Source organism: Netta rufina (genome assembly GCF_964035555.1).
Source record: "Netta rufina genome assembly, chromosome: 3".
NCBI classification, from domain to species: Eukaryota; Metazoa; Chordata; class Aves; order Anseriformes; family Anatidae; genus Netta; species Netta rufina.
In genome coordinates, this window is record NC_140125.1 from 6,705,907 (window position 1) to 6,726,223 (window position 20,317).

Genomic DNA, 20,317 nt, shown 5'->3' on the forward strand with positions numbered 1-20,317 from the left:
TCATTCCTGACCTCCAGTTAGCTTATGGAACAGTTCCTCATCCAGTGTTTCATTGTGGTCTTTGGAGCGGGTTGACAGGAAGATGTAGCCCCCGATGTACTCGTGGATGCTTTTGCAGTCTGCGCTCAGGCATGTGAAGGCGATAGACACGTTCTGATCAAATTCAATTGCAACCTAAAGAAAATACATGTGGCAAGATCAGGAATGGAGATAAACTGCAGCATTTCTCTACCTGAGTTTGGGAGACTGAGTAAATGTGAGAGCACAGCTGGATCACAATTACTTTCTCTGCAAACCAAGCACTGTAAAAAATTCGGTGTCTGCCGTATGTTGAGGGTCTTTGGCCGCTCGTTTCTTAATTTTCTACTCCAGCAGGGCCCTCTTGTGGTCAAAGGCCAGCTTAGACAGGCAACAAAACTGATTTTTACTGTTTTTTTTTTTTTTTTTTTTTTTTTTCCTAGTGGTGCACTGAGAACACTCAGAAGAGCAGCAATGGCAGCCCTGACTCTTTGCACTGAGCCAGTTATGTCACTGCAGTTTAGAGGATGCTGCATGAGCTAGGCTATACAGAGAGAGTACAATGAGATTTCTCTGGACAGAGCGGTAACATAATGGGGTGGAATTTACCTTTGACTCTTTATATTTCATCCCACCAAAATCAAGGGCAACTTACAAAGAATAAGCTGCAGATCTTTTAGTTTTCTGAACTTTGACTACAAAACCCATTAAGAAAAAAGTTAGATTATTTTAGTATTTCACAACACTTTCAAAATCTTCTCACTGTGATGTTTAAAAAAGATGTTCTGAAAGCATCCTCCCATGTCTTAAATGTAATGTCTGAATGCAGAGAGCTGTTCCTGTGTTACCTGGCGTATTTCCCAGTTCACATTCCACTGCTTCATGTTGGAGAACCTCCATGTTGTGATAGGGTCTCCTGTGGCTATATCTATTCTTATCAGCCTGTTGTAGGACACCCCGAGCACATCATCCTTCTTGCTTCCTTTAAACCTGAAAAAAAACCCACAACCAAACAACCCGTGAGCAGACTTAGTTTGCAATTATTTCTGTCTAAAGAAAAATTTCATTAACCTTCCTGCCAAAGTGCAAAAAATGTGGGAAAGTTTACAGCAGCCTGGGACTGAGGAGAGCTTGGGCCCTGCTTCAGGACAGTATTTGTTACAAAGCAAAGATGTAGGCTGGTGAATCATGACATAAGATATAAGATGGCTGATGTCTTTCCAATTTATTGTTTTCTGTTAAATACTGTTCTGCAAAAGGCATGAATTTGATTCTTTTTTTACAGGCAAAGCGTCAACAACATTTTTCCTTGCTTCACTTCAATAATGCTGCAACATGTTCTTGCATTTATCTCCACTTAAATGATACAAGCATATCAAAATATTTAATATTTTTTTATTATGTACCACCATTAACTTATCAAAACAATTCAGTGTTAGCAACATATGTATTTCTGAGTAGAAATCATATTGCAAAACATTTCAACATTTCAACTTTCTTCTAACTAGAGATGAAAAATAAATTCAAAATGATCCGAACTTTTTGCAGACAAATTTCTGAGCAGGAAAAAGCTGGGAAAAGAGGACTCAGGTAAAGAAACTACCTTCATCTGCACTCATAAAAGTTGGAAAAAATCTCCTCTGACTGCTGTTTGCATTTTCTATTATTTTGATTCTGTTTTTGAGCCTTCTGGCCTTAGATTAAGCTGGCCCTGAGGGAGACAGCGTGACCTGGACCACAACTGGTGCTTTATTTAATAACCTCCTGAGATACTGCCCATTAGTTTGTAGAAATTCACCGCAGGGGATTTTGCCCATTCTATAAAATGCAGTTTATTTTACTTTTTAGACAGAACTAGTGCTGACAGATGGGGCAAAACTCTTCACGTTAGTAAATTAAATACCAACAGGGCATGTTCCTGGGCACTGAACCCCAGTACCTGGTTCAACTGTTAGAAGAGTCCCAGGCGGAGTCCTGGCTGCAACCCAACCAAGCAGCACGCTCCCAAATAACTCCCGGGGATGGCTCAGGAGCTGGAACATAGAGCTTAGGTCTGCGTTCACTACCAGCTAACGCTGTACTGGTAGTTTGCATGGCACTGCCAGCTTTGGGGACAGCAGAGAGTTTAATGGTACGGATGTGGGCTGTTCTGTGCCAGCTGGACTCTGTGCCAGAGTATTTTTTCAACTTAGTTTATACTGCAGGTGATTCCTGAGTAGCACTGAAAGAGGTGGAAAGAACAAATGAAGGAGGGTGCCTCCAAGCGTGGCTGTGTAAGCACTTCTCATTTGTTCGGTGTTTTGTCAAGAAAAAGGATGCGGGCCAGGTACCCTTGCAGAGCCATGCCATATTCAAGGCAAGCACCCAGGGAAAGTGCAGTGAGCACAGAAGGACCTTTCTTGTTCTGACCACTTCCAGATTAACCTAAAAGAGGGATCGTGTTCACTCTGTTCTTAATGAAATGCCAAAGCCACCACGCTCAGCAGGAAGCATGCTATCATACTCTGATGAGGAAGAGTGGGAGTGAATGAACATATTGCAAACCTGAGAACACCAGTAAGATTTGCATTTTCTTTTGCATATTAGTGAGTTCATGTCAAGAAGGGTTTAATCCTGCTGATAGATTATTTCAGCCAAAGCCCAACAGATCTGTATGAAAGCAGACACAGTGGAGCCTCGCTCCAGGAATGGAGCTGCTGAGTGCTACTGCTACAGAAAACGCAGCAGCATGGAAGTTACTACAATTAAAAAAGGTCTGTAGGGAAAAAAGTACTAAGAGAATGTTTCCAGAACAGGGAATCAAAGAACTTCCTGAAAATCACTGACCGCGAACACGTTCGGGCAGCTTGACATTGCCGTAGCAGTGCGATTACCTTACAATGTAGTAGGACAAGCCAAACTCGGGGAGGGACTGCCATGCCTGAATAAAACGCAGCTTGGCCTCCACTAGGGACATCTGGGACACATTCTGGTGAGCTTCCAGAATACGAGCAGCCAACTGGGAAACACAGGAAGAGAGAAAGATTGCAGTTGACTGGAGAACAAAAACATCCTTGCTTTCACTAAATCAAACCGCGTTCGGTGTGATGCCGTGTTCAGATACTGCATCGCAGAGAGAGAGCACCTGGGGACGGATCCTGAGCTACGAGGGCAGAATGCCATAAAATGGTCTTGTCCCTGCTTGCTGCCCACAGGCCCATTCTGTATCAGGAGCTTGCTGGGAAATGGGGATTTTCTGTCCATTTCCACTCCCCTCAGCCATGTCTCCAGAATTATCGGGGCAAGGTCTTCCCTTGACACCTTGATTCAACTGCTGTGGTACTGCCAAGCCAGACTGCTGCGCCTAGCTAGTGTTACAGTGAGATCTGGCCCTTGCCTCACTGTTGGAGAAGGGGAAGGTCTGAATTGCACACTCATTGTAAAAATGCTCTGAATCCAGCTACCCTGCAGCAACAGGCTGCTCTCATTCAGAACCTGCCCCACCCCAGGTCAGAATTCTTTTAGACAGTTTGTTCTTGGTTCCTCCTTTGGCAAAGCGGGCCTGACCGTGCTTGCTTCGGGCAGACTCCATCGGCTGCAGCTGAGCTGAGCATCAGAACAATCCTGCTGGAGTGCTGAACACGCTGCACACACCAGGGAAATGGGCTCCTGCCGCCCTCCAGGTGGGCAGGTCATGCTCACAACTGGAGTGCTGTGAGGGAGGGAACGAGCTCAGCAAATCCTCAGGGCTCCTTGCTGAGGTACCTACCACTTGCTACTCGTTCAGGCATCCCAGAAGCGCGCTGGGTGCCATGCACAGGCTGGATACCAATGTTTTTACGGTAACAAAAGTCCCCTTCCCTAGATAGCTGCTCTAGCTATGGAGTCATTTATCCAGTCCTGAAAGCAGGCTGTGGAATCTGCAGCAAACCCCTCTGAATCAGTGGCTCTGACGAGGAGATGGGATATTGGGGGAGATGCTGAGAGGCAGGTACCCTACTGCTTTGCCCTGCAGACTGTATCCTGAGGACAGCTGGGCTGAACTCTTGAATCGAAAGGACAAAGAATTAGGTAGAGAGGAAGGAGGGGCACCCAGGCCAGGAGGACGGGAAAACGTTGTTTAAGATGTGGGCAGAACCTTCCCTTCCTTAAAAACCTTCCTCGCTCACTCTGAAGAGACTTTGAGGGGCAGCACCATCAGGAAGAGACCACGAGTGATTTAGGAGGCAGTGTGGATGTAGGGGTACTTGGAAGAAGTGCTGAGAGACCTGTCCCTGTCTTCAGTTTAATTAAAGGCCTCTTGCTAAATATTCAAGAGACAAATGAGTATTGTGAGGTGATTCTAGTGTATGGCCAGGAATCCCTCCATAGTTTCCAAATGCTGCTTGGATCCTGTCTCCTCCCTAAGCAATCATCTGCCTGGTCTTCGGAACCACCCGTCCCCAACCACAAAGCCACGCTCAGGATACCTGCTTGGACTTGTATTTTTTTGTGTAACGTAATGAGACGAAGCATTCTGGTTTCATATCTACGTTTTCCGGATCAGAGACAGCCTGGGGTGACATAGTCCAGTTCTTCATCTTTAGAAATGAAAGGATCTTGTGGACCTCAGGACGGTAAGAGCTATCAGCCATTGTTTTGCCTTTTGAGGCCAAAACACAAGCAGCCATCCACCGAGCATACTGATTCTCCTGCAACAAATACAACTGTTGGATATTTGTGGACAAACCGTATATGAAGACTGCTGCTGCTCACCCATCTTTCACTGCGCAATAAAACCATGCTGGAGTTACTCTGCTTAATTTCTGTGGATGTGTAGTTACAATATCATTACTGTTCTTCCCTGGCCGGGCTAGTTCCATCTACAGAATCTGCCTGCAGACCAGTTAGGTTTTAATGTTTGAAAGCCATTTATCTGGAAAATGGTGTTATTCCCCTAAAAACATGCTTTCTTATAACATGCCAAAGAATGCACCATGTAAAGCTGAGTTTGGTGTGTCTGCAGCTACCGCTGACATCAGCTGCTATGTGCTATCACTGCTGCAGGTAATAGAAAAAAAAATCAGTGTTTTATCCATTTGAGTATTTCAGGAAAACGGTCTGATGCATGAAGTTACTAGTTCACAGAAATAAATCCAGTATTTTGGAATAAATTTGATGGAAATTTTGTCGCATGACTACTTTCCACCTGACAAAGTGTTTTACACAATTTGGATTGATACATTTCAACACAAACAAAATAAATTGAAATTGAAAACAAATGGAAGACCCCTATTGCACTACTCTCATCTGAATGAAAAGTTCTAATTAAGAAAAAGGAAGAGAAAAAATCCCAAAGAAAAAATCCCAATCTTCTGAAACCACCGAGAAAAGTTACTGCAATTTCTTTTGACATTAGTGATAGTATGTTCTTTTGTTCTTTACAGCAGCTATGCTTGGAAACTGATCATAGTGATAGAATTAATACTCTTTTGTCCCCTAAGCCATTAAATATTTGTTAGACCCCCCCTTTGCATCATTCTTAAGTTCTACTAAACATATAGATCATAAATTCTCTGGAGCATCCTTATTTTTCTATACAAATTCTGGAGCAGGACAATGATTCTTCTAGACAATCTGCTAATAAATCAGAAATAGAAATTTTCCCTTGTCTCATTACTCACATTTTCACATCTTAAATACAGTTCATTCATGCCATCAGCAACAGGAATTAGCAATTTGATTCCAAACTTCTTCGCTGCAACATTTACATCTGGTACAACTTCACATCCTAAACCACAGAGAATCAGAAAGAAATGGATGTATTTAGTTAGGATGTCGCTCACTTTAAGTACTGATTAATACCGAAAAGGAGTATGTAATGGTTGTTTTATTTTGAGATCAAGGGCCAAGACTTGGAAAAGTCAGGCCTAATGAAAGCATTTTGTTCTAGTTCACCGCCTGGACTGGCTTGGCAGGGTGATGAGCGCTCTGACCTCAGAGTGTTATTCAGTATGGAAGAGAAAAGATGCAATGCTCTCAAAACCTCAGCCTGATCTTAGGAAATGTTCAACACTTAAAACGGAGGATGAGATAGACAGGCACGCTTTGGAAATTTTACCCTAAATGACTTGAAAGCCTGGACTTTATTCTCAGAAGCAACTTAGTACTGAAAATGGGACAGAGGTAACGTCTACAACAGAGCAGGCCAGTTCAGGGACCCCAGGGAACTCTGAGGACCTGGCATTTTGTGTTGATGGTGCTACGTTAGGCCTGCTGGATTCAGCTGGAGCCAGGAAGCCTACAGTCCCCCTTGGTGTCAAGGAACACCGAGGCCATGGGCTCCTCGGTGAGGTTCCAGTCACCCTGGCTAGTTTTACCATGCATTTATCTGACCTACTGAGGATGTGCAGATTGGTATGCAGAGCCATTTGTTCACAGGGGTCAATCTTCTTTCTATTTCAAGGGTTTCTTCTAGGATGAATCCTGGGCATCACTGGTTCCCTGATGCTGAACATATGATGTCCCTGCAGAAGCAGATGTAGATGGAGGCTATATATAATGCTGGCGTCTGCCCTGTTTCTCCTCCAGAAGCACCTAAAGCTGGTTGCAGCTGTGGAAATCCCCATGCATGAAACAAACAAGGCCTAGAGAAGGTCTTGGAGGTGACCCTGCACAGCAGTATAGCAGTATCTAGGTACAGCCTACAGCATTCTTGCCCATTGCATCGTCCATAATCCTCTGCCACCAATGAGCGTTTACCGAGGCCAGAGGTGAGCACTGCCACTTAGCAGAGAGTAAAAACATTTGGCAGGAGAAGGATCCCACAGAGATCACATTCTCCCTGACTCGTCTTCAAGTGAACTCTGAGGTACACGCCATTTTACAAGCTGGGTCCAGATAACCTTGATTTGGGCTAAGCTATTGAATCCTTTCTGTTTAGGCTTCTTCTGCAGATGCAGTCTGCCTGCTTAGGAGTATCAGTAACTGAAAAAGTAGTTTCAGGACTGAATACTACTGTGCTTGCCTTCTTGTGCCTCGCTGGGATTTCTTGATCTATTCAATTCATGAGTGCAACAGAGAAAGGAAAGAAAGGAAAAAATTCCTACCTTTTAGGTTTAGTTTCTCAATCGGTTCTCCGTGTGAGGATTCTGTGTTTTTAAAGTAAGATACAGAAGTATCTTTAAAAACAAACCAGTATGGCTTGATAGATTTGATTGACAGCTTCCTGGGCCTGAAAGAAAAAAAGCAATCACGTTTGTTGTCACTGAAATGCACAAAGTGCTATGTCACACAAAAATGCAACAAAGACTCACAAAGATTCAGTGTATTTCAGGAGAGAAAACCAGAAGCGTTAGCACTGATTTAGTAGAGAAATACTTCACAACTACCTACGAAGATTGTCGGTATAGTTAAAAAAAGAATTCTACTGTCTACGTAGTACTTCCCTTTAAATCTAAGGTGATGATACAAAGATTACACAGCTAGCTGAAACACAGTGCTTTACTACCCCCTCCTGCCTTCTCCAGAGCCTTTCTAGAAATCCTAGTTTAGTCCTTTCCAGAAAATTATGGTTTTTATGTTTAAATTCCAAAAATAACATTGATTTTCAAAACTGCTAACTATTTTAACTTTCAATTTTCCAATACAGGCAAAAAAACCCTTCAAGAATAAGACTATTAGATTTTCTTGGACTAGAAAATATTTTCATATCCAAAAAAATTAATAAAAACTTCTTTGAAAGCTTCTAATCTTTTTTTTTTGGAAATAATATTGTAGTTCTCCACAGTATTATCACCCACCTGAAAGCAGTATTTACTAGTGTGCTATGTGGTGCACACTGAATATTTTTGAATAAAAGCTCACTGTGTAAATAGAGCCAGCAGTATGACACGCAGAGCTCTGCATTTAGGTTTCTAACGAGGCCAATAATTTTAGTAAGAAAATGCTGTTCCTTTAAAGAAATGATGTACAACTTACCAAATTTCTACAATGTGTTAGGTTTAGTAAGTGATTCACCATGTCTCTAGGAAATGTTTAATGGTGAAAAATAACTGCTGAATGCTTTTAAAGCAAGCTGCTCAGCTACTGGGGGAAAATAAACACGCCACTGTTAGAGGCAAGTAACTGGTGGACCTTAAAAGGCTTAAATTCTCTTTCATCATAAGCCACCTTAATAATTTGCATGTCAAACACAAGTTTTTAATAGGAAATTAATAATTCCTAACCGTTAACCACAGTTAACAATTTTCCTGTGCAATTTTAAGTTTGCTGACTATACGTATGACTTGTTAACAGAGTGAATCTAATAAATATTAATGCAATAGATACCTTTTATCCTTCTAAAACCCTGAGACTGCTTTGCGGTGAAAAACACTGTAGACTTGAGATGTGTGCAGTCGTTTAAATAACCCTTATATCAGGATACTATAATGGGATCGTGGAACTATACTTTCCACAGTTAACGTATTTAGGTATCACTGAGCTGGTTTACTATACTTTTAGTTCAATTTGAAACTTATTTTGATATTAGAAAAAACAGACTCCACATTTAGTGAGAAAGGGACAACTGGTTTGAAAAAATACCCAAGGTTGCTTTCAGAAATCATTCACATGGGGAGCTGAAACGTTTTTTTTTTGTTTTTCATTGGCAAAAATGAATCGCAGTAACATATGACGGCAAACAAAATGGTAGACTCTCTTACTTAGAAACGATGACCGAAGAGCACTAGGAAATCACAGAAATATAAAGAGCCTGGACCTTTAGCAAGCACAGATAAGGCTGCCCTACCACCTCAGAAGCTAGAAAGATGTGCTGAGAATCTGGCTCAGAAGCAGTAAGAGAAAGACTTGAAGAGGATGATATTAGGCTAGTTAGATCTGTCTGGTGTATTTACAACCTCAGGATCTACTGTTATGTTAGAGTGCAAAACTTAAGGGATCTCTTTTATGGTAAGCTTTTTGTTTTGTATGTTTTATTATTAGCTTTAGTAACTCACCTAACTAGCCTGAGATAATCAGCAAGTTTCGGGATGTCTGTGATGTCCTCCTATCAGGAACAATCAGGAATAATTTTAGTACAATACACTTTGTAATTCTCTGTTAACTCTGGTAAGAAATCAGGTAGGCTCATCACAGTACATTAGACACAGCAAAAGTGCTTGTGGGATGCAAAAGGACGTACCAAAACGTTACTTGTCTTTCCCCCTTCCAGTGCCACTTCCAGATTAGAAAGCGCAGCTTCTATTTCATCTACTTCTGATTCACCAGGGAAATTTTGCGTCTCTGATGATGATGATAGCTTGCTTATGTGGTACTAAAATAAATCAAGAATCAGATTTGAATGGTTAAATGTACTTGAAATATGAGTCAAATGCCAATTGGCAACGTATAATGACAATATATGATAACAGGCTATTTGTCCTCTGGGTCTTGGCAGAGTTCTGCAACGTGGCACCTCTTAGAGGGAAACAGGTGAGCCAGGGAGGATTTGCAGTGCAGTTACCTACAGGAGTTTCCTATTTCAATTGCCAGGATTTATGTTCCTTCACTCTAATCATCCTGTTCTGTGCTCCGTGAGGCTGACTCTGCTAACGTTAACATCCTAGGGCTGTGACCCTTAAGTGCCATCTGTACTAGGTGGAAACTTGGCAGCAAGGTCTCTGGTGTTTGTGGTGGCAGGCTGTGACTTTTTGGCAGCTCCAGTTACATTTAAATGGAAGGGATTTATTAATAATAAACATCTGTGCCTTACTACCCACAGTCAGGGACTAGGCCACAGCAAATCACATTAAATGTATACGTACTCCATAGTGTAGCTATCTTCACATTGCTATACAGTTGTGTGGTTTGTTTTGCCCGTTGTGACCATATGTAGGTACGTATTAGACTTTCAGGAAGAACACGTGAAAGGGTGGTAGCTGGTATGAGAAGCAACACTTCGTAGTAACCGCCTTCAGAACAGGCTGGTATCCAAGTGATATCCCATGTACTACATCCTGGCGCTGTTAGTAAATGGTTCTGTAAATTATTCACTTTGAATAACGGCATGCTGCTATTGAATTTTAGTTGGATGTTCTTATTGTTTCTCACTCCAATAGCAGATCCCCAGCCCCCAGAGAGCTATTGGCCTGGGCTCTGTTGAAGTCCTGTCCTAGCTTGTGCCTGCCTCTCGAGAAAACAGGTTTTGCAGCTTGGATCAAGCTCAAGTACATGCCTGTAGTGCAGCAAAGATCAGCATTTCTTCCTCCGTGCAGTCAACTTCTTCCAACAGGATGGCCCAGCGGGCTTGCTCATATATTTGGTTTATCCGCACTGCGTCATACTGTAGCAAAAAAGCACAGCACTGGTCAGTAACGAGACAGATTGAACAGGATACAGGTTCATGATCAGCTGCAACTGATCGAGCATCGGGCTGAAGCCATAAAGGCTGTTTCCTTCCTTCCCCCACTTCTGTCCTGCTGTCCGTTCCTGTCCCTCTCTTGTACTAGCTCACATGATGGTACGTAGGCTCAGAGTGACTTGCTGATCCAACAGAAAATTAAGCAGGACTCCGTGGCTGAAGCAGAAGGGAAGATTAAGACATCCCTTTTTGTGGTAATAGGTTTTGGATTGGCTTAAACCAAATGTGAAACCACACTGAGAGTGAAATTAACGTGACACAGCTGACATGAATGTAGCACTCAATGGTTTGCTACTGTCAGAAGACAAATTCTTTTTGCTCTTGGCTTCTTTGGTTCCAGCTCTAGTCTTTCACTGGCTTGACATTTGTCAGATCCTGTTGTAAAATGCATTAACTTTCCATTTTTTGCATATGGATTGGGTTTCATTCTGGTTAATAAGCTGAAGTGACTCATAGATGATCAAGCTTCAGAGCTGGCAGAAGGTGGCGGATGGGAGCGTGACCTCTCTCTTTCAAAGGCTACTTAAATAGCTCACTGCTATCTTGGGTTATTTCATGGCTAGGGCAAAGAATGGAAATGTCTGGGCTGCAGAACCGCAGGCTCCTATTTGATCTTTAGCGGGGAACGCATTTCACCCATAACATGCCACTTGAACTAGAAAATACCCTTCTGTTTATGTGAGATGCCTGAAACGAAACAGATTTAGAGCAAATAACAATGCGAAGGCCAAATCCATCTGACATTTAAATTCTTGTTGATTTATACCGGTCAATGGTCATGCTTTAAACTTCTCTAAACGTACCGCCCAGGCCTTAAAAACGCAGGCTTAACAAAACCACAGTGACTGACTTGTAGTGAAAATAAAGGCCAATAAGAGGCAACTTGAGAAAATGCAGTCTTGTTTTCAAATAGGACTCAAACACTTTTGTTGAGTGCTTCTGAGTGCTTGAGCCCAGAAAAGCTGAATATTCAGTGAATGGCAGTGAAATGTAACTACCGCTTTTAAGTCGATTTTCAAAAATAGGGCTTATACCTTTACATCACTTAGGATACTGTTGATTTACTTTTCCCCTTAGTTTGTCATGTTAAACGTGAAGCAGAAAGTGAACTACCCCCTCTGGATACTGTTTCTGGTGCTCTTCAGATCTCATCTTTATACTTAAGATCTTATCTCAGGTAAGGAATGGTGATTCAACATCCAGAGGGGAAAAGTGCAGTCTTAGCTATGGGGAAGAATTAGAATTTGATCTCTGAAGGGCCTGTAACAAATCCTCACTAAAATTCTGTATCCTTATGCTACAGATCCTTGACATGAAAGCAGGCAGACAATGAGCAACTATAAAAACGAAGCTCTTACTTTTGGGTTCAAATCAAAGAAAGTGTAATATTTAAAGCGTAGAAGAAGCTGATCATCCTCCAGAATGCCTTGTTCCATAAGTGATCGGGATGAATCTAGCCAGCTGCAGAAAAAAAAACACCCACAAAATCATTTGTACAGGAAAAACTATCACAGCTGCAGTGCTCTAATGTAATTGTGAAACAGAAATGGGGATGAACAGCTCTAATTCCTGCAAGTCTGGGAAAAATCCACATAATTGGAGAAAGAGGAACATTCACATGGATTTCCAACTTTTACTGTACAAACACAATACCTAAAATCTTTCAGTTCTTGTTCTCCAGCGCTATTCAGAACATCAGGAATAGAAGACAGAAACTGAGCAGTAAATAGCTACAGGGTGACCTGTGCTAGCAAGATTCTTTCTAATTGCTCTCCAGAAATAGGATGTTAATTTAACTTCCCATGTATCATTAGAGCTCTTGCTTTTCACTTCAGTGTTTGTTGTTTTATAATTCCAGCTACTTTTGTCTTTTGGTGAAATTCAGTGAGAATGTTAAAGTTACTGTTAAATGCTCCATAGACCTGAAAGATGGCAGTCTGTATTTCAGTCCTAGAGACGATCCTCTTAAAAGCCTTCATCGCTAAACCCCCAGCGTTCTGTATCCTTCTATAGTGTTCAATAAGTTGCACTTGTTTGTGCATAATTCAGTTTGCTATCCAAACTGTCCTTTAGCTTTGCCCACAATGCTACTCACTTCACTGGATCTGTCTTCATCTAACAACAGAATTTAGTCCAGAGCCTGCACAATTACATCATTCATCACTTCAAAACAAAATTGTCTAACCAAGACTGCTGAAAAAAGGAAAAAACATCAAAAAGAGTCTAAGTATTTCCAAAAAACACCCACCTAGATCAAAGCATGTTTTTAAGTATCAATATATCCATTTATCACGGTTTTGTTTTCAAGTTCTGGTCTGCACTTAAAAGCTGGATGAATGCCACCCCTGTTCAGCCAGCTTATGAAGAACTCAGAGAGGCTTCTTACCCTGCATTGAGTCTGGCTTTGTCAGCTAACGTCCGAGGCTGGTACATCTCTGCTAGTGTTTCTGGAGAGCAGATGGGATGACTGAAGGCGAGGATGTTGCAGTTCTGCTCAGTCAAGGGACTGTCGCTGAACCAAGTGATTGTAGAAGAAGCTGGTGTCCCACTGACGGGATCATAGGTGGGCGTCATGGTTTTACTATACAAACCTGGACTTGCTGCAAGTTAAAACAGTAAAGTCTTATTCCACAGAATAAGACTTCAGACTTACAGGTAGTTTACCACTTTCCATTTATGTTTTCAAAAAGCTGCAGCACATCCTTTGTGCAGGGCCACAGCTGATCACCTGTTTTCTGGTATGGCCTTTCACACAACAATGGAAAGGAAAACGTTTAAAAAACAAGAGAAAAATATTGATGTATTGGGGATTTCAGTAACTTCTTGAAGCTACTAATTTCAACTCAGCAGTGTCTCTGACCATCATCCTACATTAAACTGTTCTTGTTTTTAATTGCATAATGAAGAATTTCTTCCTCTTTTTGACTTCTAGTTTGAAGAATAAAGTCATTCTAGTTTTTACCTGATAATCCAGAACTCACTGGAGAGTTGCACAAGTTTAAAATATCTTCTGTAACTGGTTCTTTGTTGTTCTTGTCTTTTTTCTTCTTCTTTCTAATTGCATCTTCTGACTGCTTCAGCAAAGAGAGTTCTTCTGACCGTCTGATATCTACAATGGCAATTTGGGAAGTAAAGTAAGATGAAACATTAGAAACTTACAAGATTACACCCAAAAAAAACCATGATTCGTAACAGCATTTGGGGAAGCTCCATGTTGCAGTCTGAACCTTATTTTTAGGAATCCAAAAGGAGTACCCACGGAAAATCTGGTCATTTGATGACAAGGCCAAAGACTTTGGGCTCTGAAAGTGAGTTTTGCCACGATTTAAGCCTCTTTTGTAGCAAACATCATTGTATTTTAGGATGGGAAAAATTCTTCCTAAGGGCTATGCAATCACCTTTGAGTGTAATAATCTCAATGAAATGTCTGACTTATTCATGTGGAAATGGAACCACTGTATTTGAAGTTCATGCCTTTTATTTTTCAGTTAAGAATTTTGTGTTTCCCCTAAAAGATTCTGTCTTGGTGGTACGCTGTTCACTACTGCACTACTGGTTCAGACATGTATTGTCAATTGCAAATCAGAAAAATCTGCAAAATATTTGTATCTTGGAGCAAGCAAAGACATTTCTGATGCTGTTCACTCCTGAGAAAAGTTACAGGGTCCTTGTACTAACACAGTCTGAAAGTACAACTATTTAATTCAACCTAATGTCAGTTGAACAATTATGGCATTATTTTTATCAGAGCTATTAAATGTAATCAAGACATACCATCCTTTCCACAACCCACTGCTAAAGGATGAAATTGAAAGCTACATTGTGGTCAGTATATCTTGAAATTCCTTCTGAAGATGAATGTGTTGATGGGCTAAGCTTTGAAGATCTAAAGGAAAATGAGTATCAGGTGTGCCCTAAAATCAAAAGACTCTGAAGACGCCTTGCAGACTCAACTTATTCCTATTGATCACGGGCACACAGGTCTGGCATGCTGCAAAACCTCATTTCTGCTTTGGTGCTCCATCCCAGGAAAGGGCTGCAACACATCCACAGGCTTTTATAAGGTAGCTGGGTATGCCCTGACCCAAAGAGGTTTATGACAGTTCTGAACACTCAAAACATGCTCCCTCTAAAGTAAATACATGTTTACTTTAGAATACATATTCACATATTTACACGAATACATATTCAACCAAGTTGAATATCATCTTACTGACATTGGTGCAGATAGATGATAAATCAGTTGGCATCAGTAAGATTGCCCGTGCTGAAAGCTGCTGTAGGAGATTGATAAGCTCGAGCTTTTACTCAGTGGCATAAAATAAGCCGGACTCAGTCCAGACATCTCTACAAAACCATCAAAAGGGCTTTGATTATCCAGTCTCCCTGCGGCTCATGGGAAGCATTACTGATAATTCTTCATCAGACTTATCACAATGACGGAGAAACACTGACATGCACTGGATACTAAAAACAACAGCAAAAAAAATCTTTGTCTTTTCATCCCAGGTCAACCCGATCAAATTTTTCCTTGAGCTAAAAGGGGAGTAAGGACTTCACATCAAAACAAAGTCACCTAATAAAATGCTCCAATGTAGCTGCCAGAGGGGATTTAGCTTTACTTACTGAGGATTTTGCAGATGTCACTGACAGCTTTGAACACCACAGAAGAAAAGCTGACTTTCAGTCTCACGGTCTTCATGTTTGGCAAGCGAAGCCGCAGCATTTTGTGCTGAGTAGTAAAGAGCAGCTTAGCGTCTGCCTGCACCCCACATTTATCAAGAGTCCAGTGGGTTTTCAGAAGCCAGCATTTTTTTTGCTCCCACCAAAGAGCATAGTCTGACCAATCTTGTGTCATTTCTAGGAAAAAAAAAAAAAGGCTATTAATACATTACATAGCAAATATGCTAAAAAATCAGCTTTGGAAACAGCACTCTGCACATAGAATTTATTTACATTAAAGTAGTGACTACAGTTCCTCAGATCTAGACCCCATCTGCTGAACACTTGTGGCAGTTGCTGGGATTTAACTGTGCTAACCCAAACGATGATTGTCACATTGCCTTTAGCTTGCAGGTATCCACAGGGACAGCACATCTCCCAGGTCCTTGAAGTCTCAGTGACACACAGCCAAGGGCTGTTCCAGGAAAGACATGGTAATTCAGCTCTTCTCTGTGGCTGCACCGTTAGACTGAGAAGGATGGCAACATACTTTAAATAATCAATGAAGAGAATTATTAAGTTGGGAGTAAGCCCTGTAACAATCAGGAAAGGGTTAACAAGCTCTAACAAATAAGATGACCTTCTCTATCACACAAGATGCAGAAACTTGCAACAGAGGTAGAAGCTTGTAAGGGAGGTAGAATGAATAAGATGCAATATGGTACAGGTAATCCTTTAATGGTCTGTGCAGACGGGCAGGCTGGTGCGACTGACCAGGGACTGACAAGAGTTGCCTACAGAAGCTTCTCAGAAAAACAGATAGGCTGCAAAGAGATGACTGTCTTGTTTCACTGATTTCGACTTGCCTGTGTTTTGATGAAGGAAAAATGGGAATTCTGTACTTTGAAAACTTGCAGATAGAGAAGCGTTTGCGAGTCAAGAACAGATGGAAGACTTTGTTCATGTGCTACGCAAATAACTTTGGAAGGAAGAGAGCAGTGTCTTTTGTCTGATGACTCTTGAGCACTAAGTATCCTGACCTGAAAGGTATAAAACCTTGGCTAGATCAGCTTGAAGAGTACACACATAAGGAAGGATATGAAACATTGCTGCTTACAGTTCTGTGGGGAATTCCAAAATTGAATGACTTCCAGATACCAATGGTGTGTATTGTCGGATAAAGTTTGTGTGATCTTGGTCAAGTCATTTCGGTCTTCTGAGCCATTTCTTGTTCCTCCTCACCAGCTCCCCCAGGCAGAGCGTTCCTCCCTGTGTCTGTAGCACAGTAGAGCCCTGTCCTGTTTTGGAATTTCTTGGGAAAATTGTCTCTCAAGAGAAGTGTTGGTGCAAATCACTTAGTTAAAGATTTGCTTTAACTATTATTTAAAATAGAAAGCTTTTTGCACTAATTGAGTACACGAGCTTCTTCTAGTTACAAAAATGCTGTGAAAAGTTGGCATCATGACACAGTGAAACTCAGGCTACCTTTGCTTTGCTGGCTGAATCATGTGTTTAAGTAAATGGAGAAGTCAATAGAAATGTATCTTGCTTTTTAGATTTTCTTCATCACAGATATCCTACCTGCTCTAACGCTGGGAAGGGGATCCCTTAATAAAATCACTATCTCCAACTAGAGTTTTTCCATTACAAACAATTGTTGTGTACAAATGTCCTTCCATTGAATAGGAGACTTCTGAAAAAAATATCTTGTGTCTCCCTTTTGTTTCTGTCAAACTCCGTGTTTCAAAACAAAAAATTTCATCTGGCAGTAAGAGCTCTGAAATTCTTGAGTTGCTGAGTTTAAATTTCTTAAGACTTTTGCTGAGGGGCTTTCTTATAGTTCAGTTTTTCTTTTCTTGTTTGTAAAAAGTCAAGCCATGTAAAAAAGACTAAAGTTTCAAGGAGGTTCTTTTTTGACGGATAGTTTTTTGTTGCCATAGATCTCGTATTTCTAGAGCAGTGTGTAGAAACTCAAAGCTCGTGGCACTCCCATTTGATGACTCTAGTCTAGCAAACGTGTTCATTTCTGTGTGAACTTGGTGATCGAAGACTTCTAGGTATAGATTTCCAGAAAAAAAAAGAAAAAAAGAATAGCACTTGAAGAATGCATTGCATATGGGACCCTGTGACATTGGTGTAATGATCAAATGCCGTACTACCTTGTCTCTATCTAGCATTCTGCGGTGTCAGAGTACAGATGATTATTTTGGGAGGAAGCTCCATTTGGTGGCTTTGAGTTAAAGGAACTTTGATTCCTTGGTTGCCTGTAGGGCTGATGTACTCTGACTGTACACATGGCATTTCACTTTTCATCTCCTTACAATTTTGACTCAGCCAGTCTCTGCTCTGAGCGGCTGTTCCCTACTGGATATATGAAATGGATAATGTAGCTCAGATTTTGGGTAAGGTGCTACTGTAGCACAGTAAACTATCTTTCTAAACACACTTGTAACAACTGATCCTTTCTCTGTGATTGGATAAATCAGGTATCAGCTACCGGTATTGCCCTCAAACTAGCCACCTAGAAAGTCTATCTGGAACGGGAGCTGAACAGTTACTGTATTTGTCTAACTGAAAGAAAAAAAACAAAAAAAAAAAAAAAAAAACAAAAAAAAAAACACAAAGTTTTGTTTGCATTATGATAGTATAGGGGCTCTAATCACAAACCGGGGTTCTGTCCACATGAAAAGCAATCCTAAGCCTGCAGCACCTACGTGCTGGGTGTACTGTTTCTAAGACCTAAGTGAGGCAGTGCCATTTCTAAATGTGCTGAAGCCTTTTTGTAGAGGGAAAGCTGCATGTATGATTTTAATAACACTGTGTAGATGAAACAGGTCTTTACTCACTGATCTGCTCTACTAATTTCAGCATCACTCCTCCAATGTGAAGGTCGCCTGTGACCTGTAGCGTAAATTCTTTTTGCTCCTCTTCATTCTGGTGATCAACTGACACCAAGAGCTCCCAGGAGTTAGACCCATATGCACCCAAGGAAGTCATTTTCCAAAGATCTGTGTAAGCTCTGCAAAAACAAATACAAACAAAAGGGATATACATATATATGCTTTTACTCTATACTTTGAAGCCAATGCATGTTGTTTTCTCTCCAGCCTCAAAGCACATCCATGCTGCCAAGACTTCACAACAGCCTTGGCAGGACTTCTGATGTGTTATCTTGTTACCTCTGAACTAGACTCTGTTCTTGTGATGACTGTTACAAGACAGGCATGCAGGATTTATTTTTATTTTTATTTTTTAATTCTGGATGTATTTTTTTCCCTAACTCAAGCATCTCCTGTTGGGTAGAGAAAGCCCAGTTTCACCCAGGTTTCCCCACTGTGCAATGCCAATCAGTCAGTCAGGACACGGTAACGCCTGCAGCTGTGGGTGGGATCTGTTTTTGCAATCTATCCAGCGAACAGAAGAATTTCCTTGACTTGTACGCTTATAATTGTAATTTTCACTGTAAATGGAAATTTATACTTGCAGCAAAAGGCAGATGAGTTCTGCTAGCTTGATCCCATGAGACCAAAACCAGAGCAGTTTTACTTCTTTGGGTAGACACGAAGGGGGAGACAAGTAACTGCAACGTGTCTCTGCCAGCAACATCAAGGCACGTAACGGCAGTTCCAGCTGACTGTCTGCTTGCCCAGAGATGGAAGCACCTATCCTGTCTCAGCACACATCACCTGAGATCCCACCAGGCTCCTGCCAGGACAGGTAAACAGCAATTGTGCCAAGCCAAACTAGAGAGGATGCTCAAAGTAGAAGCTCTGGTTCTGATCAGTAGAGTTCTGCGAATTAGTGAAGCAGGAGGTAGGCATCTCTGTAGGTATACAGTGACTGATGCTGCAGGAAGGATTTGGGATATTTGAGCAGTGAAAGAAGGCACCAGATCAGCACTCAGTGTCTGGTCAAACCAAACCCTAAGAAACTCACCTTTGCAGTGCAAGCTTAGGCAATAAACCGGGTGACTTCCACTTACTACAGACTTTCAACAGCATCTGAGAACCCAAGTCACAGACACCCTGGTCTTTGGCACAGTACAGACTGCTTGAACATGAAAAATAACTACGTTATATCCCCTCTAACATTCTTTGTAAATGACTCAATGTTGACAGACGTTTGCAGGTCTTTTAAAAAAGTAGTAAGTTATGTCAAAACAAAAAGCCAAGGACCATTCCCATAGGTGAGGAATGACAGAAGAGGTGATGACCCTTTCGAGGACTGACCACAGAGCAGCCTAGATTAGGTTATGTGAACATAAAATGAAACTAGGGGTTAAGGACCTCATGCCTAGAAACAGGGTTTTCTAGTTTTCAGTCCACCTATGCACCAAATTTAATGTAATTATGAAACTTTACGTTACCGATTAGATAACAGAAGAGGGATTTGGGCCAAAAGATACTACTTGAGAGCAAAGCCCAGTTCAATGTTCAGAGGTTCCCTTCCAGAGGCTCAACAGCCAGCCTGTTACAGCTTAATCTTCCCCAAACTTTCAAATGTTATTAGTGCTTCTTAACTTCCTACAGCTTAAGAATTTCAATAGGAAGACTTCTGGTATTTTGTTAAATTACGGATCATTCAGTATTTTTATTGTGGAGTAAGCCATAAAGTCATCTAACCATTTCAGTCAAGTTCTTTGAAAAGCTGTTCTCAAAATGCTGCAGACTTGGCTCCTTGAACTCCTTTGGATCAGGACCACGTCTGTTGTCAACCCTATTGGTACAAAATTGGGTATCAAAGGAATAATACAGGTACGGTGGTAATGACAGTCTACTAATAAGGAAAAATGATTCCAAACCTAAAGGCAATGAAAGTGTGTGCGTGTGTGTTAAAGATTCGACTGAGGCAAAAAAAAAAAAAAAGAAGAGCAACAGAAATGAAACAATCTGTCCAGCTCAAAACCATCCCTTTAGGGGGAAAATCACCTTACCACTGAGTTTTGCTCTAGGAGTGCTGGTAATCTGAATGTCTAAAATCATGACAACTTACAATAGAGCTCCAACAAAAACAACAGAGGGCTCCAAAAGGCCAATTTACACCGAGGAACAAACGTGGCTCCTATGTTCTTGCATGTGCCAGCCTACACCTTCTCACCAAATAGTTGCTCAACTAACAAGGGCTGGTACTTATCCAAAAAGTCTGTTTTTTCTTGGTAGATAAAGACGTTGTGTTGTACACTGGAAAAAACTACGGCTGTACTGCCTCAGGGATGGAGCTGGGATTTTGAATTTGTGCTGCTGTGCACCACGTGGATTTACTGTGGTGTGCTTTAGA

The 20,317-nt window shown here is 41.4% G+C and overlaps 1 protein-coding gene across 1 annotated transcript; it reads right to left on the bottom strand.

Moving 5' to 3' along the window:
• On the bottom strand, nucleotides 1-18,052 carry FERMT1 (FERM domain containing kindlin 1; the record flags this gene model as incomplete). Its single annotated transcript, XM_084284733.1, has 14 exons — nucleotides 17,887-18,052; nucleotides 15,005-15,238; nucleotides 13,341-13,487; nucleotides 12,765-12,978; nucleotides 11,737-11,839; nucleotides 10,193-10,300; nucleotides 9,161-9,292; nucleotides 8,976-9,025; nucleotides 7,086-7,210; nucleotides 5,661-5,767; nucleotides 4,467-4,688; nucleotides 2,892-3,016; nucleotides 867-1,008; nucleotides 1-174 (listed from the first exon to the last, which is right to left on the bottom strand). The coding sequence occupies exons 1-14, from the start codon at nucleotides 18,035-18,037 to the stop codon at nucleotides 1-3; spliced, it is 2,034 nt and encodes a 677-aa protein (XP_084140859.1). The 5' UTR covers nucleotides 18,038-18,052.
• Between the last annotated feature and the right edge of the window lie 2,265 nt (nucleotides 18,053-20,317).